General features: G+C 39.8%; 1 protein-coding gene across 2 annotated transcripts in view; it reads left to right on the forward strand.

Moving 5' to 3' along the window:
• ANKRD52 (ankyrin repeat domain 52) overlaps positions 1 to 6,726 on the forward strand; it is a 223,126-nt gene extending 216,400 nt beyond the window's left edge. The window contains exons 28-29 of one of the 2 annotated variants that reach the window (XM_082245880.1): positions 3,325 to 3,416; positions 5,411 to 6,726. In XM_082245880.1, the coding sequence (XP_082102006.1) occupies positions 3,325 to 3,416; positions 5,411 to 5,643 (325 nt within the window). In that variant the 3' untranslated portion in view covers positions 5,644 to 6,726. Of the gene's footprint in view, positions 1 to 3,324; positions 3,417 to 5,407 lie in introns of both variants that reach the window. The other variant, XM_082245879.1, reaches the window with a different exon arrangement.
• The last annotated feature ends 17,374 nt before the right edge of the window (positions 6,727 to 24,100 follow it).

A 24,100-nucleotide genomic window follows, 5' to 3' on the forward strand; every position in this document is an offset into this window, starting at 1 on the left:
GTAGTGCTTCATCCTAAGCCATCCTTTCTTCCAAAGGTGGTTTCAGATTTTCATCTGAATGAAGATATTGTACTACCTTCCTTGTGTCCTCAGCCCAATCATCATCGGGAACATGCGTTGCATTCCTTGGATGTGGTTCGGGCAATCAGGGTATACCTGAAAGCTACGGAATCGTTCCGTAAGACGGATTCACTTTTTGTGATCACGGATGGCCCCAGAAAGGGGTTGCCTGCATCTGCCGCGACTATTGCCAAATGGATTAGACAGACGGTGGCACAGGCTTATTCTATTAAGGGTCAGAGTCCTCCGTTCCCTGTTAGGGCGCACTCCACTCGAGCGCTCAGTACTTCCTGGGCCTTTCGCCATCAGGCGTCAGTGGTTCAGGTATGTAAGGCGGCCACCTGGTCGTCGGTACATACCTTTACAAAATTTTATAAAATTGATGTGATGGCATCGGCGGATGCCTCATTTGGCCGCAAGGTTTTGCAGGCCGCTATTTGAGGAGACCGGTGGTCTACCTCGAGGGTTTTTTTTTTTCTGTTTGAAAATTTTTTTGTTGAGTCTCATCATTAAGGATGAGCATTGTAAACTTCTAGTTGGCACCGGTTGGGCCTTCTAGATTGGATTTGATTTCCATTTTCCCACCCCTCATTTGTGATACTGCTCTGGGACTTCCCGAAGGTGCTGTATCACCGAGGACTACGTCTGTCAATGAGCGATAGAGAAAAATGGATTTTTGTAAAATCTTACCGTAAAATCCTTTTCTCTTAGCTCATTGACAGACGTAGTACCCGCCCCTCTGTTTTTGAGTTGGGTTGGGTTAAATTCTCTAAAGACTGCTTTTGTGACATAACTGATTTGCTGAGGCAGAGAGAGAGAGGATATACCCTCTGGGACTGCCCCTAAGGTGTGGCCAGAGCATTTTATTTCCTGTCTAGTCCTACTCCTGTGGAGGCAACATAAACCCGAAGGTGCTGTATCACCGAGGACTACGTCTGTCAATGAGCTAAGAGAAAAGGATTTTACGGTAAGATTTTACAAAAATCCATTTATATATATATATATGTTTGTGTGTATATTTTATATATATATATATATATATATATATATATATATATAATTTATGTGTATATATATATATAATTTATGTGTGTGTGTATATATATATATATATATATATATATATATATATATATATATATATAATTTATGTGTATATATATATATATATATATATATATATATATATATATATATATATATATATATATATATATATATGTAATTCTTGTGAATGAGCAGCCCAAACCAACTGTATACATTATATATATATATATATATATATATATATATATATATATATATATATATATATATATATAATGTATACAGTTGGTTTGGGCTGCTCATTCACAAGAATTGCATGCAAAATAATGGTATCGCTTTCAGCACCTAAAATCCAAAAGAATCATACCGCCAGGGAGGTTAAGGGACATGGGTGCAGTAAACCTGTTGATGCTTGAAAAGCTGAAAGAGCAGCACTAATCCAAAGACCAAAGAGTAAAATAACCGAGTTAGGCCTCTTTCACACGGCGCGGACCGCATTGCGATCCGCTCCGGCACTTTTTTTTTTTTTACGGACACGGATAACGCTTGTGTCATCCGGTCCGTATGTGCGCATATCATCCCAATCCGTTTGCGGATTATATACGGACATAATGCATGTCAGTGGAATTGCGGATGACACCGCTGACATCGGATTTTGCATCCTTTCCATTTTTTAAACGGAAGAAAAATAGGGTTCTGTTCGGTTCCAAAAAACGGAACAGAACTGAAAGGACGCAAATCCTATGTCGGCGGATGGTCATCCGCTGACATCCGCAATCCCATTGACATGCATTATGTCCGTATATCACCCGCAAACGGATGGGGTGATATACGGACATACGGAATGCCCGTATGAAAGAGGCCTTAAATTGGAAAGAGTGGGAGGCCAAGATGTCAGTTCATATGCATAGGGCACTTCATGCTTAGGATGCAGAATGTCTGATTTACTTGCCCTCTTCAGACTTTCCCTTGACCACTTAATTCCTAAAAGCTACTTGTGGTCACAATGTGTACCTGCCTCAAAGCAGAGTTCCCCCCTTTTCAGCTGCCTATTCTCCCCCTAATTCTCCCCCTATTGGTACTACTGCACCAATATTGTTTTAGCAAACACTCTGAAAAATAAAATGGCGGTCGTTGCAATATTTTTTGTCACACTGTATTTGTGCAGCGGTCTTTCAAACGGCATTTTTAAAAAAAATATTTTTCACTGCATTTAAAAAAAGAAAACCGTAAAGTTAGCCCATTTTTTTTGTATATTATGAAAGACTATGTCATGCTGAGTAAATATATACCTAACATATTACGGTTTAAAATTGCGCACACCCGCGGAATGGCGACAAACTATGGTACATAATAATCTCCATAGGCGAATCTTTAAAATGTAACGGTTACCAGTTTAGAGTTGCAGAGTAGCTCTTTTTTTTAGAATTATTGCTCTCGCTCTGGCGATCACAGCAATACCTCACATGTGTGGTTTGAACAGCGCTTTCATTTGCGGGCACAACTTATGTATGCGTTTTCTTTCGTGCACGAGCTCACATCGACAGGGGCGCTTTAAAAAATATTTTCTCCCTATTTATTTTATTTTTTAATTTTAGCAGTTTAAAAAAAATAATACATCTGATCACTTTTATTGCTGTCACAAGCAATGTAAACATCCCTTGTAACAGTAATATGCAGTGACAGGTACTCTTTATGGAAGGATCGGGGCCAGACCCCTCCACTGCACTTCAATGTATTCAAAATCCGAAATCTGCATTTTTGAATACTGACAGTTGTTTAAATTCGGTGCCTTTTATCCGCGGAGTAACCCGGCCATCACTTCCGGGTTACTGCATCGGAGAATTCAGGTTTGATTGTGCCGGCTGGTTGTTTGGGCAGAGCCGCGGAAGGCGGCGTGACAGGGCATCCCTTCCCACTCACTCTCGAGCGGCATAGGCTGTTTTCACCTGAAAGCCGATCCCCGGCTCTAAAAAAAAAAAAATGGTACCGGGATGATGCCTCTAGCTGCAGGCATCACCCTGGTACAACCACTTCTCTGAGCCGACGTATGGCTGCGTCGATTCTCGGGAAGTGGTTAAATCAAAGTTGTATTTAGAAAGTTGTTTGCTGATTAATTTTACACAAGACATCAAACATGTACTTTAAACATTTCAGAAGCTCAAAGCAGACTTATATTGGATGTTTCTCTAAACTGTATCTGTAATTTCCTGTTAGGCCGCTCCACATTGCTGCTCGAAATGGGCTTGCATCTGTTGTCCAAGCTTTGCTTACAAGAGGAGCTACTGTTTTGGCTGTGGATGAGGAAGGTGAGGATTGCACCAATGTGGCTCTTGCAAAAATACTATTAGGTATTTACAACATGTGTTTTTTTTTTTTTTTTTTTCTCTATGCTGGCCATTGGGCTAAACCAGATAAATCCAACGGTTCCTCCGTCCATGCTAAAGTGGGTGGATAGAGGATCTCCTGCTGGCTATTGTTTTCAGCAGCGGCAATTCAACTGGCTGCTGAATACCCAGACAGTGTCTGCATCTAAATGCAGGCACTGTTTAGCCAAAACTTTTCTGACCTGCTCCTTCGACAAAAAGCCAAGCAGTGGGGTGCTGACTGGGCCCCACCCACAGCTCAAATTCTAACACTGTGTGACCACCTTAGGAAAGATCTTTAGGCTAAAGTAAACGAGTGCTTTTATTTCTCCCAATTTAATGTGAAAGGCCACATTCACAACTTTGTTACCTTAAACATGGACAGCTGGCTTGCTGTAAAAAAACAATTTGAGATTTCTGGCCTATTTCTATCCCAATTATAAAAGTCACCATGAAAAAAGAAGCGGGTGGATTTTCCCATTGGGGATACAGCAATAAAATCTGACAGGTTGCCTATCCTTAAGGGGGGGGGGGGGGGAGTACAAACTAGTGATGCTCTCTCTAACATCCTGGCACAGCAGTGTTTCCACTTTTTGCTATGGAGTTTATAAATTAATAAGATATTTTCCTGCTTCATGGTGGGAGAACAGAAAAACAAATTACCCAAAAAAAGTTAGCAGCCTAGGCAATCCGGCCGGGAGTAAAGACCCATCAAAATCCGGTACCAGCACTCACCCCACACCCCAAAATGTTTTTTCCAAAAGTTGAAGAGGATGGGGGAGGAAGCTAAAAAGAACTAATGGTTTAATATCACACAAGTTCTGATGAAGCTGTCAACCATATTTAAGACAGGTGCTGCCGTTGGTCAAGTATTACAGTGCTAGCTGTTGGGCTGTTTCTGGCTTTGGGTCAATGTCGCAAGCTTGCAGATTAAAGTTTGTGCTCTTGCTCTACATACTTTCAGGTTTTTCCCTTGGAAAGTATGGAATTGGCATGAGTGCTTGGAAACTAACATTTCTGTATTGTTTCTGTATGCTTTTCCTTTTGTCAGATGTGTGTAAGTTAACAATTTATCACCGACCACCTCCCGGCCCTTTTAAGAGTTCTAAAAGCTTGAGGCGGGCATTCGGGTCATGTGACTGCTGTTAGAGTAAGTCACAAGTCAAATCAATTGCAAGTATGCATCGGGAACTTACTGATCCCCCATCGCCGCCTACCGTGCAGGGAGCGCTTTTAACTGGGCAGGATACATGCGGCCGCTCGGTGTCTAGGCCCACCTACTGAGTGGCCGCATATAATGGCGTGCAGCCGGCGTCGAGAGGTTAAAGGAAACTAGCCCTTAAGAATTTGTGGCGTCTACCTTTGCGGACCATTCCTTTTGAAAATTCTAGTTGCCTGCCTGTCATGTTAACACATTGGCTTTTTGAGACTCTCACCTGTAAAAGGTATAGAGATGACAGGTTCTGTCACTTTTTTTTTTTTTTTTTTGGCACTCCTTTTCAGCATTCCTATTTCAGCACTGACTTGCAGTATTGATGCCAGGCAACAAGCATATTCGAGGAGGCCAAAAGTCAAGGTTACTGTAATTAAAACCTTTCAGAATGGAAATAATTGAGCTGTCATTATTGCTTTGGTTTAAAAGTACGGATTCTAGCGCCATGTTTTTCATTGCTATGCAATGCCATTTAGTGGTACAGGTACACGAATGCTCATTACAGGTGCTCAGACAGTTAACTCGCCCATGTAGTGAAGAAAAGATGAGAATGTTGGTGACGGAAGACGGAAGCTCCCTTATTTGAAACTGTGTAGGCTGTGAGTCAACTTTTAGAATGAAACATAATTGTGATATAAGAAAATATTCACCTAGGAGTGGTTTTAATTATTAAGAGCCTGTAATTTTTGCATGACGTTTCTTTTTTTTTCATTTTTGACAGCAGGTCACACCCCGGCCTTGGCCTGTGCTCCCAACAAAGACGTAGCGGATTGCTTGGCACTTATCCTATCCACCATGAAGCCTTTCCCACCAAAAGATGCCATCCTCCCCTTCAGCTTCAACCTCCTGAAGAACTGCGGCATCGCTGCCAAGACTGCCATCCCCAATGGTGGTAGTTGCCCCTACACAAAGGATCGGCACAGTTCCATTGCCATGGATGGCTGCTACACTGAGTAGCTCTACCCGCCCTGCGGGTTACCCAAAACCTTACTTTTATTTATTTAGGATAAAGTATAGGGCACTTTTAAAGGAGAACAAGACACAGCATGTATGAAGTATGAGCTGTGCCTGGGTCTTTTTTATTTTTAGCTGCTCTTTTGAGCTGTCCTGGCCTGCACTGAAGCTTACGTAGTATTGTACCTTCCTGTATTTAGGAGGGAGGCCCGGGTTGGGTGGAACGGAGTTTTACTGCTGGGTACTTTTTTATTTCGTGGTTCTTGAATCAGTTGCCGAAGCTTTCTCAATCTTGTGTTGTTGAAGGTGATTGAGACCTCCATTGCTGTATTTTGGAGGTTTCCCCTGTGCAATTCATGTCTTTGCTGCTGTAAGATCATGAAAGCCATTATACTGTTGAAGGGTCACCAGGCCTTAATATTTATTTCAGGGGCAGCTCAATAATTCTGTTTAGGGTTATGGGACTACATGGGCAAGCGGCACCTTAACTTCATTCTAAATCTATTCTTTCTTTCCACTTTTCTACAATACTTTAGAAACTGTTCCTTAACAATCCTCCTGTCTCATGCCTAACATAAATACTAGGCACTGCAAAATCTAATGCTTTTCTCTTTATGCAATTGTGGTGCTGCATTTTAGCCAATTGATAGATCCCTGGTTGACATTCCCACTATGCACTGCTGCAAAATCCCCCTGCCAGCTAGGCACTTTAGTGATTCTGAGTTTTAGTGCTTTATTCTTTGGTCTTCCCATCATCTGTCACCATTAGTTGTGATGTCTGCCATGCCATCAGTATTTGAAATATTTCTAGTACTGCGTCAGTCCTCTAGGGACACGTAACTTACATGGCTTGGACTGGTACAAATAATTTTTCTTTTACCTATCCTCACTAGGACGCTGATTGCTGCAGTCTCCTTTTCAGAGCATAATTTGCACTTGAATTGCTTTCAACCTAAAGTCCTAATAGGTGTGTGAGCGAGTATGTGTGTAATGTTTCAGTACTAGATGTTTACTTAAGTTTGTGATGTGAAATGTTTTGAATATGGGTGTTCTCAGAATGTAAGAATGGTGCTTTTTTTTTTTTTTTTTTTTAAATTCCCTCATGAAATTGTACTCCTTGATTAAGCAAGTAGTAAAATTGAATGAATCCAAACCTTTGTTCTGTACAACGCAATAAGGCGAGGCAGATTAGACAACTTTAGTTATTAACGTTTCCGTGACTGTTACAAAGTTTTATGGTAACTATGGCATGAGTTAATTCACAGTGGGTTATGGAAGTGTCCTCCAAATCTATTAATTTATGACTTGGTATGGATTTTAATGGATTTTTGTTCCTTTTAACTACCAAAAATTTTTAGTCAGTTGCTAAAAGATAAAGATGGCTAAAGGGATCAATTGTTTTAAATAAGAAAGATGATGGTGCTATAAACTTTTTCATTTTAAAGTCCTTTATTCCCCTGCCTGCCCATTTCAAACCCTTGCCACTTTTAACTTAGTGTAATGTTTTAATAGGTTAAATATTCTGTGTCCTACTGCATTTCACCAGCAAAATGATCAAGGAAAACTATTCCGCAGTAAGATGTCAAGGTGGTATTTTGAAGAATACTTGATTCACTTAATACATCCTATTCTTTAGCTAAAATGTAAGTTCAAAGTCCAAGATGAGCTTTAAATACTCCAGATTCAAAAACTTAAGTTTTAAGTAGTCTTCAGTAAAACTACACTTTGTTTACTGTGTGGTGTGCAAAATAAAAGGCCGTTGAGAAGGCAACATCTATCCTGTTTCTGTCCTCCCTTGAGTACATTGTTTTTCGTGTGCCAGTAATCAGCCAAAAAAATATTTTGCCTTAATTAGAAAAATTGTGAAAGTGCTGTCATTTGTTCAATCACTAAAAATCAACGTCTCCTGATTTTCTTTTATCACAGAAAATATTTGGCACTTGAGATGGTGCTTTGTAACCACTTTAGGAAAATTTGAAAGGCTAGTTAATAAAGCAACGTGCTTCAGAAGTCTACCTGAAGCTCACATTCCATTCCCCCAATTTTGATTCATTGTAAACACAGGAGGAAATGACATGCAAATGTGTGGACAGCTAGCCTTACTCTTGCCATAAATTTACCCAAGCCAAGGGGAAGTGCTGTTCAGAGCTGTAAAGCCCTAGCTGCTGTGCCTAGGTAAACCTCAGACTTAGGACTAATGGTCCTTGATCTGCATCAGCAGAGTGCAAGGAGACATTCACTCCCTGATATCTCAGTAAAGAGAATTGGTCACTGGCATCATGCTATCACATAGAGCATTCTCAGACCCCTTGTTTTAGCAATAAAATTAAGTAAAAAGGGTTTAGTAAAATAAAAGCCAACCAAAATTGCAGTAAGCCACCTTCCCTCACATACATGAAATGGGAATGTAAATGCAGGCATGCAAATGTACGTAAACAATTGTGCAGCACACAGTTGGTTTTGCCACACACACCAGAGAGGGATAGTTCAAGGACCATCATTTACAGTTAATTTGGCTCTAAAAAAGTGTAAACAATAGTTTTCGATATTTAGCAGGTGCACGCAATTCTGAGGCTTGACATATTTGGTGTCTATTTACTTGACAATGTCATCTTTTATATTTAACAGAAAATGTGTTTTTCGCTTAAAATATAAATTTAAGAAAACAGTACTGCAAATATCATGCAATAAAAAATTTGCAGCTCCCGTCCTTTTATTCTATGTGGTCCTCTGCTTTCTGGAAATGTATTTTGGGGGAAGAGGGTTTAAGCACATTTTTCATTTAAACGAAAGCACAATTTAGTAACAAAATTGTAAAATGCAAACCTTTGTTCTGGCACCAAAACGAAGGCTACATTTTTCTAGCTAATTAAATTCAACTGAAGGCCCTCTCTAGCAGTAACTAACTTTTGTAGGTCAGACATCCAGCTTTGTTTGACAGGACAAGGACTGTTACACTTGCTTTTTATGAAACTTTGGTTTTCCAAAAATTTCACTGAATAAACCTAGATGCGCTTTTTTTTTTTTTTTTTTGGATATTGGGTGATTAAATGTGTCCTTTCGGATTTAAAGGTACACATTCCGCCTGCTATCTTTGCCAGGGTATATTCAATCTATTCTCACTGTTTAAGACCTGTGCTTGTCTGACTCTCATGTAGAAGCCCTGTCCTGAGTGTATCAGTGTCAGGGACTTGCAGGGGCAAGAGTGTTCCCGGCAGGCTTTGCCCCAACCTTTTTTTCACCTAAAAGCTAAATGTGAGAAATACAGGTAAGCACAGTTCTGTCATTTTAACATGGATTGAATTGACACCTTTATTTCCATAACTGCCCAGTATAGACATATTTTTGTCTAACCATTAGTTTTTCTGTTTTTAATGATGTAGGTGGCATTAACCATAAAAATTGCACTTTAACTGTATTTCCCCTTTTTCTTCAATGCAATGTGTTCATTATAGATGCTTACATTGGACCTCTTGTTTATCCCTATTCCATAACAAAATCATCAGTTTGCCCCTGAATATTGTTATCTGTGTTTTTACAGTCAGTTCTATGGATTGAGAAAACTTGACCATATGCTACAGTTTTTATGAATGAAGTGAAAACTGGATTAAAATTTTTAGTTTTAATATAATGATAAACTTTTAAATATAAGATGAAATGGATTTTGCAAAATGGCAGCTTACATTGGGGCAGAACTCTAAGCAAATATAAAAACTTTAAGAGGACCTCACCAGTAAGCTAGTGCTACAGTGCAGTGAGAAGAGCAGGTTGAAGGTACCTGAATGTCCACACTGACAATGACAGAAATGTGGTTCACATACGTGGTCAAAATTGCAAATATGGCAGGCAAAGGGGTTCAAATATGTTTTGGGAGCATGTTTGGCCGAGGTTTCAACGTATGTACTTTGAATATGTTTGACATTACAGCATTAAGTGTATATATATAATGAAAGAGAACAGTATTTTCTGTTCAGTCATCACCACTTCAAAGAAGTTTAGGTAAACATAAACAAAAAATATATATATGGGGCAGAGGAATTTGCACTGTTTAGGACTATAATAGTCCTTTAAAAATATGCATCCCTCTGTAAGAAGTATCTTCCTTGTTCACTGTAAGAAATTAACAAGTTTAAATTTAAAAAATAAACAAAAGCAGCCTGTTTAATCTTTGCAGCAGACCCAAAACTTATGTATATGGAATATTTATCACTGAAAAGGAGTTCTGTTTTTCACAAACATTTTAATTGTAGAAAAAGAAAAAAAAAAATCACTGTAGTAATGTTCTCTTCTCACGTATCCCATTATTTATTAATTGTTAAAGTGTTACTTTTTTTTTATTTTTATTTTTTTAGTCAACACAAATTACCTCAGTTTGCTGTTGGTGGTAAAACTTGAATGGCTTACCCTACTCAGTACTGACTGCGGGGTAGTGTCACGCAGGCCAGTTTCATTATGTGTTTGCATTTAGTAATCTGCACTATTTTGTCTTGCATATAATTTCTATTGTGTGCCTTCTTAAAATGTAGCATAATCAGTAGATTTTTTTTTTTTTTTTTTGTGCAGAGTGAAAGGACTAGGAATGTATGTCTGTAAAGGGAATTAAAAGTGTTTTTTTTTTTTTTTTTTCCTCTCTCTCGCAGTGGAGAGCAGGAGAAAGTATTATAGGACTGCCTCTGGCAATATCATATCATACATTTCAAGCTTTCATCTCTGGTAAAATGGGTCCAAAGATGCTAAGTGATCATGTTAAGGGCTACATTGTTAGTTTTGTGCAGTTTTTGTTCTTCGAGGATACTAGTTTGAATTTTTGCCCCTCACAAGGTTTTTTTGCCGTACTGAAAATGGTGGACTAGCTCTCTAGGTGGTTAACCACTGCCCCATATTGTGGGAGTGATGTTATTCATTTTATAGTTTTGCACAAGATGATGGGAGAAAAGACCTATATGGTCTCTCTCTGTTCTCTTGCACTCTGATCCTGCTTTTTGTTTATAGAACCCGCTAGTCACCTGTTTGAGAGGAGCCAGCCTTTCTAACTGCTGTACTCAATCATTTCACTTCTGTTCTCCTTGCCACTCCCTTTGTGGCTGCTTTGATGAATGGCGTGTTAAATGTTTTTTGTTTTGTGTTTTTCTCCCCTGCACTTTTTTTTTCCTTTCTTGCCTTCTTTCTGCATGTTGAGAAATGACAATCAAAGTTCTGTAAAAGGGCTTTTAGCAGATTCTTTTCTCTGGCCTGGTTGTACCAATTTCTCTCTTGCCCCTTTTCTGGTGGGGGCATGTTGCAGCAGTCTTGCCCTTCCTCGTTATTCCATTCCACCTTGGAAACAGTTCTACCTGGTCTTGTTCTCCTTTAATGACATATATAAAATGTGCATTGGCAGCACAGCTTGACAATTCTAAGTAATAATTTTTGAGTGTTTATATATTTTTTTTTTTTGGGGGGGGGGGGGGGTGCCGGGCATGGGTTAAGCAAAGAAAGATGCATTATTTTGCTATCAGAGATGTCATGTCTGGTTACCTGAGTGCATTGTTTACAGGGCTGTCGTGAAACTTCCATTCCAAATTTCCCTGGTCCCATCCTACCTCCCAAGCTGCAGCCATTTTCCTTGGATACTCTATGTGGAAATGGTTACTAAAGTATGTTATGCTTTTGGAATATTGCATTTCACACAACAATTTACTATGCCAAAGTACGTTAATTTCCCTGTTCTTTCTGGCCTGGTGTGTTTCTCTTTGCTTACTTTGCTTAATTGGAGGTTGGTGATATTAGGACCCAGTTTTGGGTCTTCCCAGTTGTGCCACTTTCACAATGGAAGTTTCTTTCAGCTCCTAATGCAAAGCACTTGCTTCATTAATAAGCACTTTCTCATGACTCTTTTGCTGCTGCTGGTACCTTTTTGGTGCAATGCTGCTGTTTTGCAGCGAAGGTCCATGCAGCAGTGTAGAGTTAAGGTAATGGTAAGGGTCTGATTTCCCTTGGGAACACAAGTAAAGGCTGACAGGAAGGAATGAAGGAGTAAATGAGATAAATACTCTACTTCTGTGTTGCATCATAAGTGGAGGAGCAATGTCATTTGAAAGAAAAGTTTGAAATGTATTAAAGCGATTGAGAAGGAAATTGAAAAGAAAAAAAAAATACAGCACAAATGCATTTCACAAACAGGTTTACTTGCACTGCCACTGTATAAACGAAGGAGCTACATCCATTTGGATAGCTGTTGTGAGCCATATTGCTGAATGTATCCTCTGACGTGCTCTACAAAGATCTAAAATTTAAACTGAAATATGGTTGCCGCTTGGTTTAAAACAATGGTTGGCTGCTGTTGATTTGAAAGAGGCCAGCTGCCTTTTTTATTTTATTTTTTTTAATACATATTTTAATTTTACCTTGTACTCAACAGTAGTCTAGAAATATCTTGTTGCAGACACCCGCATCCACAACTTTGAAAGCAAATTGTTATTTGCAAAGGCACTGTGTTCCTTTTCCTGACTTCTCTTGTACAGCAGCCTATTAAGCTTTACAATGTACTGTACACCTCTCGAGAAGCCAAAACTTTCATGCCCTTGCAGTTTGTACAGGGTTAAGGCTGCAGATGTTTTTCCCACATTGCATTATACTGGACCAAAGCAAAACTACTGGGGTTTTCTCAAATTCAAAAAAGTTACTTTGCTGAAATCTAAACCAGGATTAAATTAAAGTCGGAGGTTGGTTTAAAAGTCAGCAAAGATTAATAGTTGTCATTGTAAAATAGACTACATGCATTTGAATTGTGAAGTCACAGACATAATTGCACTGCTGGGTAAATATTGTCTAAAATGAATTCAAATGACTTGTAGCCCAGTGAGTGATGTAAATCTAACCTGCCCTAGCGATATTTCTAATTCGCCAAGAAATTAAAGGTTTAAGGCAAAGCTTGTTCTCTTTTTTTTTTTTTTATCATATAATTGCAATAAGACTTTGCATATACATTCTTAAAACTAACCAAAATTATAGACAGCATTAGTGATGTTCTCATCCCCTTTTACCATTTTTTTTTTTCACACTTTATTCGCAAACTAGAAGCTAAATGCAGGAACTAAACTTAGACCAGATAACGCTTATTGCTTTTAATATCCATACTTTATCACAGTGTGGAGAGATCTGGTGTCAACCACTATATTTGTGCTTTAGAATTGCCTAACATTTACACATCTACATCCCAAAGCACAAATGGGCACCAGACCTCAGTAGTTATCCTAATGTCCAAAGTTGACAGTATTGCATGTATTATGCACCAGTTGAATTTATCATACTTGTTTTGATAAATATTTATTTTTGCCACATTTTTGTCTTGCAGCAACTTGTAACTTGTTGATGCCACACAGAATTAGCTGTGCTGCAACTCTACAAGTTAATTTTATCTCCAAATACTTTGCTTAACTCCCCAAATGTGGCATGTTTCCTCTATATTACAATGCACGGCTCACCCAGAAATTAAACAGGGATGCCTTTTGTGTAGATACCAAAGCAAAACACTGAGCTGTTCTAGAACACATAGAGTGAATGTCCCCTACATATTTATCCATGAGCTGCTGGAAGGGCCAGTGATGTTGTTAGAGTTTTGATTTGTGTCGTCGTGTTTTTAACTACTTATAACTAGTACCCCCACTGTGGCATTGGCGTGAGTGATCAATTTGGTGGTGGTCAAGTGCTTTTAATTGTTTTTAAAACTAGAAGCCTCAAAAGTTTTTATTTTATGAGTACTATATTTGGAAGCACAAAAACTTGGCCTGTATGGATGTTTTAATCAGAAAATTCTTTAAAAACAAGACCTAATCTTCTCTTGTCTCCAGCAGTAAGACGTTCCTAGCCTCCGCACTACCTCCATGTTCCCATTGCCACTCTTCTTACTTTGCACATGCCCTCTGGTGACAAGTCCAGAGTCTGGAATTCTATGCGGCAATAAAGTCATGAATAAAGCTGCATTGCAATCATTATATATTTCTCTTTTCAGCTGAGATTATCTAAGGAAGCCTACAGGGAGTAGTCCTGCCTTTAACTGTGTGTGTGTGTGTGTGTATATGTATATATATATATATATATATATATATATATATATATATATATATATGTGTGTGTGTATATGTATATATATATATATATATATATATATATATATATATATATATATCTCATTACCCTGTTTGTAAATGCTGCACCCCTTATAAGAGTTTAATCTCCACCTCGAGCCCCCCTTAGCCGGGCCTGAGATTAATGTAACAGACCTCATTCTCACAAGTCAGGTAAACACTGAACTCGTCCTATGATTCTTGATAGACTATTCCTTTTTACATCTGACAGGACATGTGCACAACATATGAACACTAACTGGAGTCTAGTGCTTCCAACATTTCCCATAGTGTATGGTGGTGGGGACTCTGCCATACACCCCAGTTTACCATGTTGTCTTTGCAGTTTAACATTTTGTTTCTTTACTGCCTCAGCATGCTACTGGTCTTGAACATGTACACTTGTGTTTTCTCATTAACCTCTTCCAATACACAAGGAAACAAAGCCTTATTTTATACCAGTTTTACTTCAGCTGTTAAAAGTGAACCAGTGTTGATGAGGAAAAAAAGAGGGCCACTTAACAATGTATTGCTGCTTTATGTATATATTCTTTATTGCAAAGACAGTTTATGTGCTCTACGTCCATTAGGTTTTGTGTCCCACATTAGCTTTAGGACTGAAAAAAATGCCCTTACACAAAAAGAGAATTAGAAAGCTAGCTGCAGAGATCTTAATCAGGAGAGTGCTTCCTCTTTGACTCATCAGTTTTCTGTTTTTCTTCTAGTTTTCAATTTTGGAGGGTGGGGAGAACGCTTAGTGTAAACTTTTCCTTGTATTATCCCTGTGTCTGAATAGTGCCATAGATGAACAACTCAGGAACATGTAATGGCAAAGCATATATTTGTAAATTTCTAACCTATTATTTAGAACAGATGTTCTGTGATCCTAGAAAGTCTAGTGCTAAATCTGAACAAAAACTGGCCTTTTTTTTTTTTTTTGCTACTAAATGTGAGTTTCCTTGAGCTATGCATCATATCTTAAAGGTTGGAGATAAAACTCCCATAGGTATTAACTGATTCTTGCTAAATTGTGTAGACTAGTGGTTGCCAAACCTTGCTCAACTGTGAACTAACATTATGGCATTTGTGGCATCTAATTGCCACCTCTACAATTTCTTGCAAGCCCCACCAACAAAATTCAGTTATGACTTTTTGTTCTCCAAAGTGTCTACCAGAACACTTAGAAGCCCTTATAGATTTTCACTTTCAGCCAATGCTTAAAGCTGAAGTTTAGCTAAAGATTATTTTTAGCTCTTAAACTTTATTGACTTAGCGTGCCTGTCATGAAGTTTGTCCTACCATGTGCATGCAACTGGACCCTGGAGAAATCTTCACTGCAAGAATACTCCTGAACTTCTGCCACACAGGATTAATAGCTTTAAGTCTCCGACCTAAGTCAAGCGGTAGTGAAGTCTGCTTTTTAATTTATACCTACAGGTAAGCCTATAATAAGGCTTAACTGAAGGTAGGTTAAATATCTCCTAAACGTTTATTGGTGCATGCACACTGTGCTCACAGTGGACGCTGCCGCCCATTCAGAGCTCTGTGCCGCGGCCATGACTCCCCTGCATATGCGCTGGAGTGACATCACCGTGGCTTGGTCATTTAAACAGCCACAGCCCACAGGGAAGACTATTATAATGTGCTTGTATGCGGTGCATGCTGGCACATTATGACATCTTTTAGGGCCCCAAATTTTGTTTTTGTTTTTTTGTGGTTTACTACTGATTTCAATAGAAAAAAATCCTGATGGGGACCTGCACCCTTTATTTATTTTATTGCTTTTCACTGCCTGCAACACATTTTGTGAATAGGGGTGAGTATTCTGCGACTCACCAGACCCTCCCACATTCAAAGATAGTGTTACAAGCACTATAAGCAATAAAAAAACAAAAAGATTTTTCAGGAAGTGGGTGGTTTCCCATCTTTCTATTGCATTCATTCTGAGGACTTGAAGAAGTCCAGCTGCCTGCATAATGCAGACTTTTGTTACAGATCGGTTGGGTCAATGAAGCTGTAGGGTAAAAAAAAAAAAAAAAATTGTAGCTAAACATCAGCTTTAAGATTGTGTGTTTCTACAAGGCTGTTCTACACAAAAATTAAGAACCTTTTGGGGATTTCATCAACCATAAGGATGTACCATCAGTGGCACATATTCTTCGGTTTGGGGAAATTTGGGTCTAGACACCCCTGGATCTGGAAAACTAGTCACCAGTTTTCCACAGTAGATTGAAGGCTCTTGCACATAATTGTACTGTTACACTCCTGTGGTTGAAATGAACTTCATTCTGTGGCTTTGCGTAGCACAGCTTAACTCTGCCATCTTTGAATTTCAATGTTGCTGACCACTGTTGCCTTCATAGACCATTGGCACAAAGGCAGAACAAGGTAAAAACCAAAACAAGCCTAGACCCAGTAAAACTTAGTTCATTCTAACCCTGCCTTCCTTTCACTCACCCTGTGACCATGTTAACAGACTATTAAGTTAACTTTCACTTTAATATGCCTGACTTGCAAAGAAGCCTGTGAGCACAGCCTTGAAAAGCATATTTTAGAGTATAGTTTGTTTTTTTCCCCACTATAAAACTTTTCAGTGGCAATTAAGTGATGAATGAGAACCAATTTTATACATTCATACTAAAGAAAACTGCTTTCTATCTGGTTACTGTGGATCACAGCTCTTCTGTTAGAGAGGGCCCTGAAATTTATTAAGCCATACTAGTAGATACCTCTGAATCCTATTCCTCCTGTCCAGGAAGATGACACCGTATAAGAATGTTTAACATACACAATAATAATTTAGCATTTTGATTTTCAGTTCCAGTGTCTTTTGATGATACAATAGCTTGTTGTGGGTTAACACTAACGAGAAAAGTATTCAGACACCACAAAGGTTTAAAGTGGGTCACCAGTTGCTCAGAATGCTGCAGGAATTCTGTTTTCTGTCGTCTCACTGCCCATGCTTGCGTGTGAATAAAAAATGCATTGGAAGTGCGAAATCTGACCTGGCAAAACATTTCCGTAACATCCACGTTATTCTCTAACTTGATTAGGCACAAATAGTGTTGCACACCAATTCACACTTGTATTAATTTATTGTATCTAACAGATACCAATTACCATTCATCTGTTCTTTCAGCCAAGTCCTACCCATAACATCATGTATTCAGCTTTCCTTGCATCCAGTTGCTGAACCAAGCAGCGGAATGGCAAGAGACCCCAGTACTTCTAGGTATGTGGAGAATAGAGACTTGATCCTCCTCCAACAAGACCGCATTAATGATTGCCCACACCTCATCTAGCACTTAAAGCTGAACTTCAAGCAAATTGGTAAAAAGATTAAATAAAGAAGCTCTTTAGGATTACTATTTGTCTGTTCATTGTTGAGAGTTGCACGTTCCTGTCACACAATACAGCTGACCGGGAGACCTGACTTTGTGTTACTGCAGTTAAATACCACAGTGGTCTTGTCACTGCCTGCAACCGGTTATTAGACAGTGAAGGAGAAGCAGTAGATTGATGAGCTTATCTGCTATTCGGCTTCCCATTCCTGTAAGCTTATTCCTGGTTAGCACCTAGGCACCACAGCAAAACTAAATGGTTCCTTGTGCTGCTTTGTCCTTTACCAGTCTGAGAGCCCCTGTACAGAGACTTGCTAAATACGAAGTTAAATGCAGGTACTTGCACCAGTTGCTTTAAAAAAAAAAAAAAAATGTTATACACAAATACTTTTTTTGTTTTTTACCCGGAGTGCAGCTTTAAACGCAATATATTTCCTGCCTCCAGTGGTCGAACAGAACAATGGGGTAGTGAAATGAAGAAGTTTGTACAGCAGAAGAGTGGTAGAATTTAAGTGAACCTGTTGTATTGTCCTTGAGCAAAGCACTGGTTTACTTTACAGCGTGAGCTGTTTTTGGAAGACAAGCCTTTTGCATGCCAACCACAGCATCCAGCCTAGCACTTTCCCCTAGTTCTCCCAACTTTCAGTTTCTTTCACTGTTGTGAAGCAATAAAAAATAAAATAAAAAGATTAGATGATTGGTCCCAGTCAAGAAGCAGAACACTTGACACATTTTGATCGATAGAGCCCTTAGTTTGTATCTCCTCATTTTCCCTTGTGAAGGATAATTGTGCAATCAGCACAAGGGTTTTATTTAATTTTCCTATTGCATTCTGTTTTATTTTTAAGAGGATTTAGTCTTGAATGCCCAATGCTGTTTATATCTATCAAGTTATTGCAATCATCGTTAACCAAGTAGCATCCATTAGTAACTGTTGCTTTACCCTGAAGTGTGGCATTTTCAAACTCATCACCAGCATAGCATTTATGCCAGCCTCGTTTAGTAGACCCCAGTGCATGTCTGTGGGACAGTTATTGAAGTTGTGTAATTACACCCCTTGCACTGGTGTTATGAATGTTGCTGTCTTTATCCATGCATTGTGGTGGCACCAATTTTGTGTTTTCATGGTTTTGTAGCAGAAATGTTTACCCAGCACAATTGCTGCTTAACTTTGTACTATCGTTTATTAATAAACAATATGGTGGGGATAACTTGGTTTTTCAAGATTGAAAGATATTAGTGCTATTGTCAAAGAATAAAATCTGATAATCACATTGGCTCCAATTTCCGCCTAAGCTTTTGGCATAAGCTTGAGAAACAGGCAGCTATTGTCACTTTTTGTCCATAAAAAGAGGGAACCATAGTTTCTAGCATGGGAGCCTGGGAACAGTTAATATTTTGGATTTTCTTTGTAAAATCCATTGTTTCAAGGTTAGAAATAGCAGATTATACTGGACCATGCAGATCAAGAAAGGAAATTCTTTGCACAACACCTAGACCTCTTGAGACCTTTACATTTTGTGTGTGCGTGTGTATTCGGTTTTTTGGGGGGCATTAATGGCTGTAAGTATTCAACATGTATGTGTTGATGTCTGAGTAGGAATAAATGTATTCCTCACTAAAGTGGCAGGATGGGTTTAATTGCACTTTCATGGCAGAAAACAGGATTCTGCTGGATGTAAAGCTTTCTTTCTAATGTGTGTTTTTTGATTTATTTTTTTCTTTCTTAATCATGTCAGTGAGATGATATTCCACTTGTGTGACTATAGTGTTTGTAGACTTTTCTCTAGTGTACGGCATGTAGAGTATTCTGGCACTTTTCTGCCTAGCTTGCATCAGTCAACATATTGTGAATAGTCTTTATTGTTCGGAAGTGCATATATCAGTTTCTTGTGGGGTCATTTTCTGACTTAAGTCAAAAATCACAGTATCGTGTTAAGTGCCTAGGAGGGGGGGGGGGGGGGGGGAGAGGAGTCTGTTGTGCAGCTGTCAAAGTTTTTAAAGTGGACCTGAATTGTCCCTATACTCAATGGAAACAGCAATTTGGGCAGTACCAATACAGCTCATCGGTAGGCTGATCACGACCAAACAAAATAACATTTAGGTTTTTGTGAAATATTGTTACATTAAATTAGCATGTGCATTAAAAAAGCAGATTTAAGCACTTCTGGACCGAAAGACTTTCCCCCTTAATGACCAGGCCATTTTTTTCGATTCGGCGCTGTGTTACTTTAATGGACATTTGTGCGGTCTTGTGACGCTGTACCCAGATAAAATTAATGTTTGTTTGTTTTTTTTCCCCACAAAGAGCTTTCTTTTGGTGGTATTTGATCACCTGTTTGATTTTTTTTTTTGCGCTATTAACAAAAAAAGTGCAACAATCCTGGGGAAAAAAAATGTTTTCACTTTTTGCTAAATAACATTCCAAAAAATAAAAAAATCGAATTTTCTCATTTTAGGCCAATTTGCATTCTGCTACATATTTTTTGAAAAAAACTCCCAATCGTATTTTGATTGGTTTGCGCAAAAGTTATCACGTCTTCAAACTAGGGTAAAGATTTATTTTTTTACTAGTAATGGCGGCGACCAGCAATTTTTAGTAGTAAAGCAACATTGCGGCGGACAGATCGGACCCCTAACTGATTTTTTACACTTTTGGGGGGACCAGTGACATTGCTACAGTAATCAGTGCTAAAAAAAAATGCAGTTTTGCTTTAATAATGACACTGGCAGGTAAGGGGTTAACCCAGGGGCGATGAAAAATCAATACAGAGACCTGTGTTCCTAAATAGAACACAGAAGCTCTGTATTGATTCCTGAGAGAACAATGGCCTGCTGTGTTTACAACCGGAGACCGGCGTTCTCTCTTCACGGAGCGCAATCGTGGGTGCCCGGTCCCGTGGATTGGCTTCCCCACTGGCAAGTGGGCGCACACCCCCAAGATCGCGCTCGCGGACCGCCGTACAGGCAAGGTGATTCGCGGGAACCTGCTGCCGTATAACTGCAGCGGCTGATCAGCAATTGGTTAAGGTTTGGGTGCCAACATATACAGTCCATACACTGTTGAAAAGGTTGGTCTTTCAGTCATCGAATGATTATCAAAAACTTTGTGAGCGATTTCTAAATAGCGTTTTGTTAAATATTTTTGTGGTCTACCTTAATATTAAATTTATCCTGAAATAACGATTGGGTACATTCATAGGTGCGTAAAGCAAGTTTGCTTATTCCCACCTAATTTGGTTTCAACAAGTTTTATATATTTGACTTTTTATTTTGCCTACGCTCTTTTTTCATTTATAGCACCTTAAATGCTGTATGTGTATTGCATTGATTAGGCACCATTCTCTAAATCATTGATCCAGCCCATAAAATGTCTGCTTCCTTAGTATGTGTGCCACAGCTCCACTTGAACTTTGCAAAGCCAACTTTCATCATGACCGTGAAACAGCAGATGATAACTTTTTAGTCTTGGAAAGAAACCAGTTGTGGAAAAATGTGCCTGCTTCCATGCTGACCTTCTGAAAATGCTAGGTGCCTGACTATGTCTAGCCTAATAATTTATTTCTACTTGACTAATTCATGCAGCACGCTTTTCTAGGGCAGTGGCTAAAAGTTATGAAGCCTCAGATGGCCTCACAACTAAACTATTCAGAGGGTCAGCTGTGGCAGCCTACATTTTTATCTCACCACAACATTCCTCTTATTAAACCTCTTTCTGGGTTTCGACAGCTGACTTTGTCAGTAGGAACAATTTTCAAGAATTAATTTCTTCCCTTATCAAGCAGTGTTTGTTTATGAAGGCGTTTCTGATATGTTCACCTACAAAGACTTTAAAATATTAGATTACGAATGCACTAATTTTTGAAGTGATAATTTCACTTCACAAGTCAATCAAAGCAATCTGATGTAAATAACCATGTCATGATATTGAAGGTTGATGTCCAGATGACTTAACCATTATGTAATAATTCCCATCCCTTGTAGACATTGTCAAGATAAACCTGTATTATAAGGCAACAATATTTTATCTTTATTATGGGCTAAATTAGGAATCTTGTTTGACACTTCAAATGGGATTTCATAATAACCTTCTAGAAGTCCCTTTTATGTAACTGTAGATTTCCTTATTTTGGGTTGTAGAGAATGAGCCTTCTATTTTGCCTCAAGCAGAACGTTGTAATATTTGTCTTAGTAATATTGTACAGTATTAGTAGTAGTGATAGTACTGTTGAAGCCACCCCAAAATACACTCTAGCTACAATACAAGACATTGCCAGACACCTTTTTGCCTTTTGACTCCCACAGACAGGATACCCTGGACCTGGGATTGCAAAACATGTTTTTGTTTTTATTTGGTTACGTTCCCCCACCCCTTTTTTTCTTTTTTTTTTTTAAGGTTGGTTCTTGGTGATTTTGCCTGCTAATTGTTTCTTTTTGAGAGGGGTTTTGTCTATCCTATTATCCTGTATTGCAAATAAGAGTCCCCTCTAACCCTACAGGTTATTTGTGTTTTGTTACAGCTGGGTAATGTTGCTGTGATGGCTGTTCACTGCCTCATAGTTATGGTATATCATAGTAACGCAACTACTGAGTGCCTATGTGGCCTCCCTTGCTGTGGCTGTGCCTTTTCTACCCCACTTGCAAATGTTCAGTCTTCTAACAATGTTACTCTGACAGGGCCAGGGTGGGGGGAACAAGGGAGAATGTGTGCAAATTATTTTTGTGTTTTTAAGTTGTGGGAGTTCAAACTTGGGGATCATTTTAATAGGAGAGTTCATTAAAACTTGATCTCTTTTCTATAAAAGTTCCCTGCCACCAAGTCCTGCTGCTCATATTGTGGCTTTGAATCAATTATGTTTATTAAAAAGCTTTAGCTTGTAATATGTGTCATGTCTTTTTTTCTTAAAGCATACCTCCAAATGGCCAGCTCCATGGAACAACCAAATAGTCAAGAATGAGATGATGGATCACTCAGATGTACCTTTGTATTATAGCATGGGCCAGCTTAGAATGTTTTTTCCCATATGTAGAATTGTTTCACCTAACGCAGCCAGTGCATGGGGTTATGTAGGAAGTTCAAAGTACTTGCTCCACCTTTCAGTCCTACTATAATGCTGAAAGCAGGGTAGGGGAGATTGACTCCATATGGTTTTGGACTCCATGTAAAGAAGTTCTAAAGCCCAACTCCAGCCAGCACTGAAACATGTTTTTGCCATTGGTGTCTCTGAGGGAAAGATTTCTTACATCCCAGCCTGAAAGTAAGTAAAGTGAGATCACTGTAACGGGCTCACACAATTTGTAGAGGACTGGGAAGGTGTTAGAACAATGCTGTGATTGAGGTTAATGCCTTGCTTTCCTGGTGGCTAATGCACCTCCCCACCCTCTTAGTTTTGGACAAATCAGCGGGCAGGAACAGGGTAGGGAAAGTGTTTTTTTCTCTTACGTCCTCCGACAGTCGCCGCCCATTGATAGTCTTCACCAATGGGTATTGACTTCCTCTCCCTAGGAGTAGCTAGGCAAAAGACTTGTTAAAACAAAGGCATTTACATAGACCCACCCATGGGGGCTGGTCCAATGACCCCCCTGCAATAGCCATCCCAACTGTTTGTCTTCTGCCTAGTTCAGGAGTAGTCAGGCTTCCCTGTGCTGGGGCTACAGTCTCAGCCTTCTAATTTTTGTTTTTTATTTTCAAAAAATGTCATTTTTTATTTGCATTACTAGCTGTTTATTTTGTCAGCTTTTAGTTAGTCGGATCTTCAGATGAAGATGGAGTTTGCGAAGCTGGGAATCGGACTGGTCGTCCTGGTTATCCAGGACAGAGGATCAGATGGAATCCCAGCCCGCCATCGAGCGTTTCGCAGGCTATGTGTTTGCCCTGGCCTCACAAACGACCCATCCCTGTCCTCAGGGATGCAGCCTTGTGAGGTGGCTACCTCACCGGTCACATGCACGGTTCGTCCGTGCACTCCTGGTGTCCTGCGTTTTTGGCTGGCGGCACTCCCCTGCCATCTGAGGGTGGGCGGTTTTTCGTTTGATATGAGGCACCCCACGCCATCGGGTACAGATAAGTACACTCTGTGTGGGGCCTCTGTCTGGGTGTCGGCAGTCCTCTGTGTCTGTGGTGTCCCCTATGTCTGTGCATTTTGGGCTCCCTGATCCCGGTCCCTGCGGGGGGGGGTTTTCTCTCACAGCCAGCGCTGTGTGGGGGATCCCTCTCCTGTGTCACTAAGGTGCTTGGAGGCACAGACTCGTGTGGCGACCGCTGTGGGGTTAAAAATCGCCGGTCCTCCATTTTAGGTGTGGGCAGCATGTCTGGCTTCAATGTGGGCGCTTATACAGCATTGTGTGTAGTGTATTTTGGCGCCTTGCGACGCCATCTTGTGTGTGGCAACGATCATTCCAAGCACATGTCGGCGGCCATTTTGCCGAAGCCTCCCATTACTTTCAATAGGCATCCATGTTTCCTTAGCCTGCAGCCTCTGTTCAGTCTCTGCGGTGACATCACTTCCTTCCTTTACTCAGGAGCGACCGAAGGAGCTGGTAACACACTTGTGGGGCTCTGTCCTGCTGTCCTTTCTTTTCCTCCATTGTGCAATCTTCCTGGCTGGTTTGTCCCTGCGGGGGGTCTGTGTTCCACAGTCATTGTAGCGGTGTGCTGCGGGGTCCGCGGCGCACTTAAAGGGCCAGTACCTTTAAAAAAAAAAAAAAAAAACCTTTTCTCTATCGCTCATTGACAGACGTAGTCCTCGGTGATTCAGCACCTTCGGGTTATGTTGCCTCCACAGGAGTAGGACTAGACAGGAAATAAAATGCTCTGGCCACACCCTAGGGGCAGTCCCCGAGGGTATATCCTCTCTCTCTGCCACAGCAAATCAGTTTTTTTTCTGTCTAGTCAGGAGTAAGGACCTAGATACCTTGCTGGGATCTTCGGTCCTGGCAGGATTTTTTTCTTAAAAAGATTTTTTAGACAGCTTTTTTTCTCCAGTGTTCCTGTGAGATCTTCAAGCAAGA

The sequence above is a fragment of the Pelophylax lessonae genome (genome assembly GCF_965119305.1).
Source record: "Pelophylax lessonae genome assembly, chromosome: 2".
NCBI classification, from domain to species: Eukaryota; Metazoa; Chordata; class Amphibia; order Anura; family Ranidae; genus Pelophylax; species Pelophylax lessonae.